Raw genomic sequence first — 12505 nt, 5'->3', positions numbered from 1 at the left:
GGGGTTAGTAAAACCATTAAGTCCGGCTTCTGAAACAGGGGTGACTAACCTGCGGCCCACCATATGTTGTTGAACTACAATTCCCATAGGTTCCAGGTTCAATTCCTTGCATCTCCAGGTAGGGCTGGGGAAATTTGTATTTATTTTATTCAAAATTAAAACAAAACATATTATCCAGAAACATATCATCCTTATTTTTTCTCCACACCCCGACTTCCCTCAGTTCCAGTCTTTGATTTCTCTCAAAGTGCTGTTTTCTGCATGTTACAAACTTGTATAGATCGTCAAACTATTTAGCTGATTATTATCAATAAAAAGTTAGTGAATGTTTATTCAAAGAGGGGGGGATTTTGTTGCCTGAAACCCTGGAGAGCTGCTGCCAGCCAGTGTTGGCAATACTGCACTAGATGGTCTGACTTGGTATATATTCCAGTTAATTCTGTCCCTTCAAAATTAGCTACCGTAATCCCTGGACTGGAAAAAAAAATCTCTTTCTTTGCTACAAAAACTGCAAATCATTTCTAAAACAAAGTAACACAACGATCAAATAACTGCCCCTTGTCTTTTGTTGTTCTTGTTGTCAAGAATCATTCGCATTTGATTCCCTGGACCCAACAGCATTCGTAGGCGTGCAAGACGCAAAACCTTACATCTTGTTGAAGGTCACGTACAGTCCTAAAGGAACAGGTAACGTCTTCTTTGGTGGGCGCAGTTCGCATTCTCTCCACACACGGTATCTGAACAGAGGATTGTTTGTGGCAGCCGTGGAACTCCCTCTCCACAATGCTGCATCCGGCACCTTCATTGTATAGCCTTCATAGAATCATACAGTTAGAAGGGACCCAAGGGTCATCTAGTCCAACCCCCTGCAATGCAGAAATCTCAGTTAAAGCGTCCATGGCTGATGGCCATCCAGTCTCTGCTTAAAAACCTCCTAGGAAGGAGAGTGCACCACTGAATACAAAACTCCTTTATTCTCATTGTTGATTTCTAAATTTTAGGACCCACCTTATTTCTGTGATTTTGTCTTGTTTTGGACTGTTGTATTTTAACAGTTGTATCCTGGGATCTTAGGGTGAAGGGCAAGTTTATTGTTGTTGCTGTTGTTAATTCTGAGTAGTTGTGAGCATCAGCAGTGCCACCTCCTCGGTTGGCTGTAAGTAAGGAGACAGGTAAGGTGGGGTCTGGCTGAGGGCAGAGTGAGGCTGATGGGTTAGCACCCTGTTATGTACTGAGTTGAATAGGATCCAAACTGCAGCAGTCTGATTAGTCCTAGAACAATAGGATCCAGAATGCAGCAGTCTGATTGGTCCTAGAACAATGCAGCAGTATGATTGGTTGGCAGGAACCACCCAATCATGCTCCAGATAGAAGTGAATCCACAATCTGATTGGCTTACAGTAGAATTCTGGAATTGTCCAATCATGTGCATCCCATTGTGTAAATAATGTATATAAAGCAGATACTTTGAGGAGACTTTCATTCATTCTTCCTCACCACTATGAGCTGAATAAAGAGCATGAAATCACTTTGCGACTCTGAGTATATTTAACACCCCTTTCCCCCTAGTGCACCAGTCTTCACTATCATCACACTTGCACACAAAATAGCCCACAAAAGAATTGCATTTAGCCCTTGGTTGAGAAAAGGCCACTTGCCCTCTCTAGGACTCCTGTCTTCAGAGCTGCTGCTGCTGCTACTGCTGCTGTCTGGTTTGGTTACCCCCAAAAGAGATGTAAACCGACTAAGAACCTCGTTTTCCTGCTTTACAGATTCACTGGCTCTTGGGTGGCAGAAAGTGGATGTGTTCCAGCAAGAAAGTACAAGTTCTGGAATGATCTGGGCCCCTAGGGAATTCTCACCTTGCGTGCCTCTGAATCCCGGGGAAGTGCCTGATGCTATAATGGAGTGTCCTTTCAGAGAGCTTCCCAAAGGTAACAGAGTCGTAGGTAATGGGTGAAGCTATGGTTTATAAACCACACTTTTTAGCTAACCATAGTTAAAACTGATCATACGAACCTGGCCTCATGGGTTCATATAATAATTTTGGTATAATACCAATAATATATATATATATATAATATAATATAATAACCAACAATAATGTTGGTGTTGGGGCTGCAACCATACAGTAAATCCAAAACATCCAAATGTGGGGCTCCGGGTGGGGGCCCTGTCCCCTACCACTTCTTTTATTTCTCCTTATATGGGCAATGACATCATCTTGTCATCAGAGCTGAGGATGTGTAGGAACTTGCCCAGCAACAATGCAGTCAGGTCTGGGGGATTCCCTGTTGGCCATACTTCTGCCTCTAGCCACTATTGGCCTGGACAACTTGGGTTGGGATTATGGAAATGAATGAAAAGGCCAGGGGGTGGGCAGTTGCAGAGCGCTGGTTTGGTTGACCTGACCAGCACATTCCACCACACTATAGAGAGATGTTGCTAAGAAGGTGCTATTTGAAAGAAACCCCATCAAACCTGGTGGGACTTAACTTCTGAGTGGACCTATAGGATTGGGAATTCTAATCTGATGGGAGCAAAGTAAACATTGAAGCAGGGTAGTCTTATTCTGGATTATTTAATCCAGAACTTTCTTGTATCTGGCTCCAGTATGTGACCCCTAGCAGATTACCTCTAAGGGAATGTGGTGCTTGGGGCCAGCCCTTTCATTGGGCAGAGTGAAGCAGTTGCCTCAGGTGGCAGGTGCTGGAGGCACAGGAAATTATGAGGTGTTTGTGCTAACAGCCTACCCTGTACCTCCTAAAATAACCTGCTGCGGGTGCAGTGGAGGGTGTTGTTCTCATGCCAGTATCAAAGTGAGGTCATTTCCCAACTGTCAATATTTACAGGTAAGATTCAGTCATATACTGGAAAATCCAGGTTGCACAATTGCAGATGGTTGGGAGTTCTTGTGCAATAAATTCACTTCTCTCCAAAGGTCAAACCTTTTTTGCAAATGCATGGGGAAGTGTGGGACAACACTTGCCCTGACACAATGGTTATCTGACCTCCCCTCAAACAAATCAAAATGAATGCTCATTCAATAGCCACCTAATCTCCCTGAAAGCAAATCAGGTTCAATGCTAAATAAAAAACAGGTTGTCCAGGTGTGATCTACGATTTGGCTGCCGGTCTAGTTGGCTTCTGTATGTGGCTGGGGAAACCCAGCCAGATGGGCGGGGTGCAAATTATTATTATTATTATTATTATTATTATTATTATTATTATTATTGTTATTATATTTGGAATAGAAGCAGGGGGAAGGCATATATTGAACTTGACTTCAGGCAACAAAATGTCTTGGGCTGGCCCTGGGTGCCCTCAAGACGGGGCAGAAGTTTGCCCATCCTTGCAGTGTAGTGTTCTATGCCTGACACCCAGAGGACACCTATACTGCAGAGTGTTCCCACGCTTTTAAATCTGGGATTGAACCCACCTAGGTAGCGCCCCTTGTTGCATGCTAGATCTGAGTCTTAGTACAATCATGACGGCCACACACTTTGCTCTGGAGTCTCAGCCAATAAATGCCCCTCTGGGTCTCTTTCCAGAGAACGGATAATTCCTTTGAGGCAGCTGCCAAAGGGTCTGTAAAGGGGGAGCCAATTTCTCACTTAGAGAAGAATAGGTTTTCATTTAATTTTCTTAATTGATCTTGTGCTGCCGCCGTCTATTTAAATTTGCCTGAGTGATAACTGTAGCTGTGCCGGACTTGACCTTCTGACAATAATTCTATTTCTGTGTGAAGAGTACAGTGTGTGTGTGTTTAATTGTACTAGAAAGTAGAGGTGCATTGCAGTAAATCACATATGTTTCCAGATTTTGCGGAGGGCCGTTCAACGATCCAGCTGACAGTGTATGATGTTGCCAACGAAAGACGGAGACTGCAAAGCCACCGCTTGAGGGAAGAAAGGTAACCACTGAAACTTGGGGGGAACATGGCTTGGATGGGAAAATACTGGCTGCATTTTATTTTTCTAGAAGGCTCCTACCCAGTGTTGCTCTGGAATTCTAAGAAACCAAAAAATCAGTGCAGTTTTGAAATCAGTGGTTCAAATCTGTGCAGTTTTTAAAAGTTCCGTCTGCCATCTTGATTCAAAACTATTGTATCCATACATAGATGAAAACCTGCACCTTGATCTCACGAACCAGCCTGCAAAATTTGATTGCGTATGGTATCTCAAGAGCTGTCAAAATGCAAAGCGAGCAAACAAATTTCCAAAATATTTAATATGTTATTATTAATGCGAGACAATACTGCTTTTTATTTGACAAGCTTCTGTGCTGCAAGCAGCAATCCCTTTTTAAAGCCACCTTCTGGTTTCTAAAAAGCAAAAGAACCCCAAACTAGTTCCCTGTCTCTGCCCTAAGATCCTTGTTCTTTCCTACCGAAACCATATCTTGCCATGCATTGTTATATTTATGACTCATATTGGGATTTACGGGGCCTCTCTTGATATATTTCTCATCTAACTAGCTAAATAGCTCACAGCCGACACACACAACTCTCCCTCGTTGAACATTTTCTCTCCTGTCATTTCTGCCAATTTATCTGCAGATTTACGCCCCCCCCCTGACTTTCACAGGTTTGAAAATTAACGCCAAAATCAATACGGCGTATAAAACGTAAGATGATTTTACTGTAAATTATTTTTCAAGACGTTGTGTCTGGCACGGGGCCTGCCTTGAAAAGGGGCGCTAACATGTATAAATGAAAATACAAAAGCGAGTGTTTAAGGCACAGAAACCGCCTCGTTCTCCAAAACCCCGGCAGCTTTGAAGTGGGAAGCCAAGGCGGCGCTTTTACAGCACATACCAGCAAGGGGGGAGGGGGACTGTGCAGCTTGGGAGCCTCAAAAGTGAAGCCGGCAGCTGCACGAAGTTTTATTTTTATTTTATTTGCTGGTGTCAGTCAGTCGTCTGCAAGCAAAACAGATTGGCAGGAGGAAATGGTTCCTGCCGCACCACATGCTATAAATGGAAAAGTTGGTAAAGTTTAACGGCTGAGAAAATGAGCAAGTTTCCTATCTCTTGGGCCCAAACTGGAAACTGCACCTTAGCAGCAGGGGAAGGGCAGTGGCTCAGTGGTGGAGAACACACCCCTTTCATCAATGGGGTGACAGATGTCTCAGCCAGATTGCCCTCACATCCCACCCCTTTCATTCAGGAGGTCCCAGGTTCAATCCAGTTGCAGGATTCTGGGGAGTGGTGCCAGAAAAGACTGTGTATAATAATAATAATAATAATAATAATAATAATAATAATAATAATAATTTATTATTTATACCTTACCCATCTGGCTGGGTTTCCCTAGCCACTCTGGGCGGCTCCCAACAGAATTAAACAGGGCTGCCTTCCTATGTCTTCTAAAAGTTGTTTACAGTGTTACCTCGGGTTGCAGACCCTTCAGGTTACAGACTCCGCTAACCCAAAAATAGTACCTCGGGTTAAGAACTTTGCTTCAGGATGAGAACAGAAATCACGTGGCGGCGGCGGGAGGCCCCATTAGCTAAAGTGGTGTCTCAGGTTAACAATAGTTTCAGGTTAAGAACAAACCTCCAGAACAAAGTAGGTTCTTGACCCGAGGTACCACTGTATTTCCTTGGCATCTGATGGGAGGGCGTTCCACAGGGGTGGCTTGGATGATGGTCAGGGATGTCACGAGCAACACTGGCCTCTGTCCCTCTTTCCTTCCCTTCCCTCCCTCCCTCCTCTGGTGTCCTCTCGTGTTTCGTGATTGTTGCAGCAGCCCTGGCTATAAGCTCCCCAGGTGAATGGTGCCTCTGGGGCTGGCCAGGGGGTGTTTCGCAGGCCCCTGTGGGGCAATGGGAGGAGGCACCTCTCTTTGGGGCAGGAGGGCAGCTAATAGACCAAGTGTGGCAGCTGCAGCTGCCCAGAGGACTCCCAAGGAGAGGAGAGAAGAGAGGAGGCTGAGGGAAAACTCCACAGGGAGGGTGTTTGAAAAGGGGTGAGGGCCTGCCAGCTCTGCAGGCAAGGGGTGACATAACTGGGCTCCTGAGCCCCACAGGGGTGCCGCAGAAAGACGGTAGTTGGTCAAGGAAGCCGTGGACTCAAAAAGATTGAAAACCTCTGATGTAAACCATTTAACCATTTAGGGACGCGGGTGGCACTGTGGGTTAAACCACAGAGCCTAGGACTTGCCGATCAGAAGGTCGGCGGTTCAAATCCCCGCGATGGGGTGAGCTCCCATTGCTCGGTCCCTGCTCCTGTCAACCTAGCAGTTCGAAAGAACGTCAAAGTGCAAGTAGATAAATAGGTACCACTCGGGCAGGAAGGTAAACGGCGTTTCCGTGTGCTGCTCTGGTTCACCAGAAGCAGCTTAGTCATGCTGGCCACATGACCCGGAAGCTGTACGCCAGCTCCCTCGGCCAATAAAGCAAGATGAGTGCCGCAACCCCAGAGTTGGCCACGACTGGACCTAATGGTCAGGGGTCCCTTTACCTTTAAACCATTTAAACGTGCTTGATTTATATTTCCTGTGCTTGTTTGTATTGATCAGGCTCCAAGGACCCTCTTTTCACTATGCTCCTTGGGTCCCGCATGATCCCAGCATCATGCTACCAAATCCTCCGAGGATCAGCCAGCCCTTTGATCTGTATATAGATGCTCTTCATTATATACCTGATAATGCAACCATCACAAAGGTAAGCTTCAGAATACTCCTGCAGCTCCCCACTTCAGTCAATGTGCTCTTATTAGCATTCCATATTGCGTAGCTGCTGGGGTGGTCTGGGAAAAGGGCAGTGGGCTGCTATGCCCAGCAGGGAGGCTTCTGCTGTGAGCTGCTTGCTTTACATAAAGAGAGAAAGCTTATGAAAATGGTATACAGATGGTATATGACACCAGTTAAATTGGCAAAAATGTACAAAACCTGTAACAAATGTTAGAAATGTAAAGAGAAAGAGGGTACATTTATTCATATGTGGTGGGAGTGTAAGAAAGTGAAGGGGTTCTGGGAAATGATATATAATGAGTTAAAGAAAATTCTGAAATATAGCTTTGTAAAGAAACCAGAAACCTTCCTACTGGGAATAACTAGAAAGGAAATAAATAAGAGGGACTGTAAACTTTTTCAATACGCAATAACAGCAGCGAGAATATTGATGGCCCAAAAATGGAAACTAGAAGAACTACGTACTTTGGAAGAATGGAGAACAAAACTAACAGACTATGCAGAACTGGATAAATTAACTGGAAAAATTAGACTCCAAAGAGATCATAAGTTTCTAGAGGACTGGGGAAAATTCAGAGAATATTTGAAAACTGTATGTGAGGAACATACAATGCTAGTGTGTTTTAAAGAAGCTTTGTGAAAAAAAATAAGGAACATTGCAATAATGTAAATGAGGACAGAAAAATTTTATTTAAAGGCGATACTATAATTAAGGAAGATAGAAATTTAACTACGGATGATTGTCAGAGGAGTTGAGGGAGGTTCAATAAGTTAAAATATGTGATGTGGAAATTGTATGATTGGAGATTTTATGAAAAAAATTAATAAAAATTTATTATAAAAAAAGAGAAAGCTGTCATATACAGATTCACGCATCCTTGTTTTTGTCCGAGTCTCTCTTTTCAGAAAGGAAACTCTGCATTGGCCCTTAAATCTGCTTTCCGAGACCAGTTTTGCTGGAAATTATTTATCCCAGTAGGTCATGTTGGCTGATGTAAAAACAACAACACCCCATATACAAGAATCCAGTTGGACTCCTTTTTCTCTCATGGTGCCTTCTGCATACAGAAAAACACACTTATCTGTAAATGATACGTGGCTGAATTTTGGGTATATTATTTATTATCGTGCATGTGATGCTGTTCTACCTTTGTGACAACTTTGCATTGAAACGTGAGAGTGGGGAGGAAAGGGCGATTGGACTCCCCTCGCTGTCTGATTTAGGCTAGAAGGAAGCATAAAACAATGGGAAAGTCATGGAGGTCTAGGAAGATGTAGTCAATATTGCTTTTTGCCCCAAGAACACAGAACAAAAAAAGGTCTGGAACAGAGATGAATAAATCTCTACAACTCTGTAGAGATTGTATGTGTGCATATGTAAAATAATATATAAATTAATGTTCTCTACCTCATTAGGTAACAGGTCATTTCAGGAATACGGGCTTCAGCAATCTGCACCCTTTTGTAGCATTTCCTGTTCTCGAGAGCCCGTCTCGAAATCCAGAATTCCAGTACCGAGCAGCAATAGATGAAGGCATTTCAAGTGGGATGGATATCAACACTTGGCTTCTGTTTCAAGTTCATACAGTTGACATGGATTCTGGAGACCTCGTTCTGCTAGGTAACGGGACCTAGAAGCCATTTCCCCCCTTTTAAAAAAATTATCCATTTCTGAAACATTGCATTTCCTCCTGACAGTGTTGTAGCTGAGTCACTTCTTTACAGATCTAGCTCATGTGCAGACAGTACGAGAAGGAGAAAAATCTTAGGCACTGAAGCCAGCGAGTAAACCAAATCCGCAAGCTTTTATCGAGAGCAGGGAGTATCACCTGACTTGCCCTAGCCTATTGCTATTAAGAAGCTTCCTTATTGGTGGGCTGAAATCCCTGGCACTCCCTCTTTTGGCAAGAGCTCAGTAGCAGCACAGAATGCCCACCTGACGTCCCGTAGACCAGTGGTAATGAACCTATGGCACACATGCACTCCAAGCCCTCTCTGCGGGCACGCACAGCAGACAAGGTTTCCAGCCACTCCACACACACCCCATGCCAGTGCATGTGGGAAACTCTCCCTAGAGTGGTGGCGTTTGGGGGAGTTGCGTGCCCACCAAGCAGCTGGCAGTCTGCTGTTGGTGAGCTGGCAAGCGCATGTTGGTTGCATTGACGCAAGCGATTTTCAGCGTTTCTCAGTGGGCTTAGTGATTTTCTGTAGGCTGTGCATAGAAGCTGAACAACTTTGCTCTACCCTCTCCAAAAAAAAGCTGAATGACTCTGGGCCATCTCTCCCCATTCTCTTAAATTTGAGTCCCCCCAAATAGGGGGTGTCTTATACTTGTTGTTGTTGTTTAGTTGTTTAGTCGTGTCTGCCTCTTCATGACCCCATGGGCCAGAGCATGCCAGGCACTCCTGCCTTCCACTGCCTCCCGCAGTTTGGTCAAACTCATGCTGCTGGCTTCGAGAATACTGTCCAACCATCTCGTCCTCTGTCGTCCCCTTCTCCTTGTGCCCTCCATCTTTCCCAACATCAGGGTCTTTTCCAGGGAGTCTTCTCTTCTCATGAGGTGGCCAAAGGATTGGAGCCTCAGCTTCAGGATCTGATTTCCTTCAGAATGCATCGGTTTGATCTTCTTGCAGTCCATGGGACTCTCAAGAGTCTCCTCCAGCACCATAATTCAAAAGCATCTATTCTTCGGCGATCAGCCTTCTTTATGGTCCAGCTCTCGCTTCCATACATCGTGTCTTATACACAGGGGCACGGGGGCGCAAATTGCTGTGTTGGCACTTTCCAATATAGGCAGGTTTTGGGTTGCAGTTTGGGCACTCGGTCTCTAAAAGGTTCGCCACCACTGCCTTAGACCAGTTTGCTTGAAGAATAGCCTTACCCCACATGTGATCACTCAGCCCCGTCAGTCTGCTGAACTGGCATTTCTTCAAGCACTGTATAATGTTCTGCATTTGTGAGGAATCAGCCTCTTAGTGTGGCAACCCGTTAGTGCAGAACTCCCTGCCTATTGATATTAGGCCGGTACCACCATTGTACTGTTTTTCAACGCCTGATAAAAACCTCTTTTGCTTAGGCAAGGCTGCCCACACATTTAATTTCATCATGTATGTTTTTAAAGCTATTGATTTTATCTCTTCTCATATTTTTATTATGCCTGCTTGTTTAGGAAGTCTGATGATTTTTATCGGCGTTTTCTAGCAAATACTATTTTCTGTGAACCGTTTAGGCAATTTTATTATTATTAAGTGATGTCTACGCGCTGTTACTTAAATAAATAATTACGTAATAGATTCCGTCTCGGGCAGTTGCCGAGATCTTAGATGAGTCCAGTTCGCCTCACACGTGGGAGAACATTACATTGCGTTGTTGTTGGTATTTTTAAGCCATTCATCTGCAACAGGCTCAGCCCAAACATCCCGGGCAGCGAACTGCAGATGAACATTTGAATGTGAAAGCGTCGCAGATCTGCGATTCTACATTTTTACTTTGCCATTGGATGGGGTTGGGGGAAAAGGAGTTGGAATCGTTTTAGACACAAATTGGACTGGCAGATGGCAAATGCAGTTTTAACTTAGGCACATAAACAAGGCACTCCGGCTAGGGAATACGTGATAGAGGGAGTCATCATCCAGTTTACTGATCAAGAAGAGAAGCATTTTTCAAGGCCGTTGTGTGGAAGAAGTAATTGAAACCATCAGTCTAGGATACAGCAGCAGGTTTCTTTGGGGGTTTTTTAAAAAAGGAAGAATGAGCAAGACATAAAATACTAGAATGCCAACAAGATGGAGCACACCAATCCCCACAAGAGTGGACCCGCCGATTCTGGGGACCGAGAGATGACTCAGGCCAGCCTGCTTCCTGAACCTGGGGCCTTCCAGATCTTGTTGAGCTACAACTCCTGTCACCTTAACACCCATATATGCCCTCTCATCCACTTTGATCTGTGGACCTGGCACTGCTAAGGGTGCTACACAATACTCGTTCCCCGTTTGCACAAAAATTATTTTTGTGTGTGTGGCAGCAATGGTTCTTTGGAACACCCTACCTATTGACATCAGGCTATTCTCTTTTGGGGGGGGGACACGGGTGGCGCTGTGGGTTAAACCACTGAGCCTCTTGGGCTTGCCGATCAGAAGGTTGGCGGTTCGAATCCCTGCGATGGGGTGAGCTCCCATAGCTCGGTCCCTGCTCCTGCCAACCTAGCAGTTCGAAAGCACGTTAAAGTGCAAGTAGATAAATAGGTACCACTCCAGCGGGAAGGTAAACAGCGTTTCCGTGCAGTGCTCTGGTTCACCAGAAGCTGCTTAGCCATGCTGGCCACATGACCCGGAAGCTGTACGCCGGCTCCCTTGGCAAATAAAGCAAGATGAGCGCCGCAACCCAAGAGTCGTTTACGACTGGACCTAATGGTCAGGGGTCCCTTTACCTTTACTAAAAACATTTTTGATTAGGCAGGCCTATCCAGACATGTAGGTTGCCATGTGTTTCAATCTGGTCTTTTTACCCTATCATTGGTTTTAACTTGTTAAAAAAAAATTAAATAGTTGTTTTTAACTGTTCTCACTGATTAATTTATTGTGTTGTTCTTTTTGTGAACCACTTTGAGGTTTGCTTGTTTGTTTACAATCAGGTGGTATATGAAATTTAATAAATAAATGACTAAATTAGGCATGCCGGCTAAGGCAGTTGGGAATCCAGCAAGGTCTGGATAGGGAGACATTTGGGTTTTTTTTTAAATCAAATAATAACTTGCCCCTTTGTGGATGACTGTAGGAAGCTGTGCCTTCCACATCTTTAATGCTGAAGGAGAATTAAATGTGGGAGGGTTTCAACTGAAACTGAGAGCTGGCTTGCTGGAAGACGGACCCTCACCTCTTACCCCATCTTCACTGAATCACCATGCAGTTATTCCTTGCTGTACTCTCCTTATTCGACTCTTACCACATGCTCAGGCAAGTCTCTTTGTTATTTTTTGTATAAATATTTGCAGTTCTTCTATTCAAGTTCAGCCCTTCTCCAGACCTTGTCTTCTTCAACTTCACTGCAGATAACAATTATGAGGAATTCTCAATAGAAAATATACCAGTCCTTTGCAGCATTATCAGTAACGTCAACCAGAGCTCCTTAAAGACATCTCTGTGCTGAGAGATCAACTTCATTTGGCCTTCTTATTTCCATGAACTGTCTCAGTTCAAGCTATTTATAATAATCTTGTAATATTAAGAAGTTGAGGCTGGAGTTGGTTTGTTTTCCTCTGCCCTCCTCGTCCCTTTTCCCTTTTGTGCCCTGTCTTCTAGATTGTAGGCCTGTGTTCTTATTTTTCTTCCCTTTAGGTTCCAGTGCCTCCCCCAAGTTACTTGGCAGGATACTATTTCACCGATGGAGCAAAACCCAACAGTTCAGAGCTGGAGATCATCTCAAGCTTTCAGAAGGACAGCAGCTTCCCAAACCTTGTGCTGGACATGGCACTGCAGTTAATGAACAAGGAGCAAAGCAGAGGTATGAAAATGGTTGGCTAGATCACAAAAGCCGCCTCTTTGTTCACTAAAGCTTATTTCAGTCACTTGTTGTCTTGAGAGACATTGGAGTGCGCCTTGAATAACACTAGTGCATTTGAAACACACCAGACACTAGTGCAAGAACCTGGTTCGCCCCAATGCTGTGGACTCCCAACTCCCATATTTGCTGGCCATTGGGAGCTGATGGGAGTTGTAGTCCAGCATTGTTGGAAGTCCACAGTGCTTCTCCACTCTTGGGGTATTCTAAGTTGGGATGTGAGAGGAGGAGGAGGAGGAGGAGGCTGTTTCC

At 44.5% G+C, this 12505-nt stretch overlaps 1 protein-coding gene across 1 annotated transcript in view; it reads left to right on the top strand.

The window, feature by feature from the left end:
• LOC310832831 (uncharacterized protein) overlaps positions 1 to 12505 on the top strand; it is a 74340-nt gene that overhangs the window by 31722 nt on the left and 30113 nt on the right. Inside the window, exons 17-23 of the mRNA XM_083715021.1 lie at positions 586 to 687; positions 1773 to 1934; positions 3820 to 3913; positions 6521 to 6665; positions 8111 to 8315; positions 11471 to 11649; positions 12031 to 12196. Of these exons, the coding sequence (XP_083571147.1) occupies positions 586 to 687; positions 1773 to 1934; positions 3820 to 3913; positions 6521 to 6665; positions 8111 to 8315; positions 11471 to 11649; positions 12031 to 12196 (1053 nt within the window). The remainder of the gene's footprint in view (positions 1 to 585; positions 688 to 1772; positions 1935 to 3819; positions 3914 to 6520; positions 6666 to 8110; positions 8316 to 11470; positions 11650 to 12030; positions 12197 to 12505) is intronic.

The sequence above is a fragment of the Podarcis gaigeae genome (genome assembly GCF_964106915.1).
Source record: "Podarcis gaigeae genome assembly, chromosome: 15".
Lineage (NCBI taxonomy): Eukaryota > Metazoa > Chordata > Lepidosauria > Squamata > Lacertidae > Podarcis > Podarcis gaigeae.
This window is presented reverse-complemented; position numbering and strand designations above follow the sequence as displayed.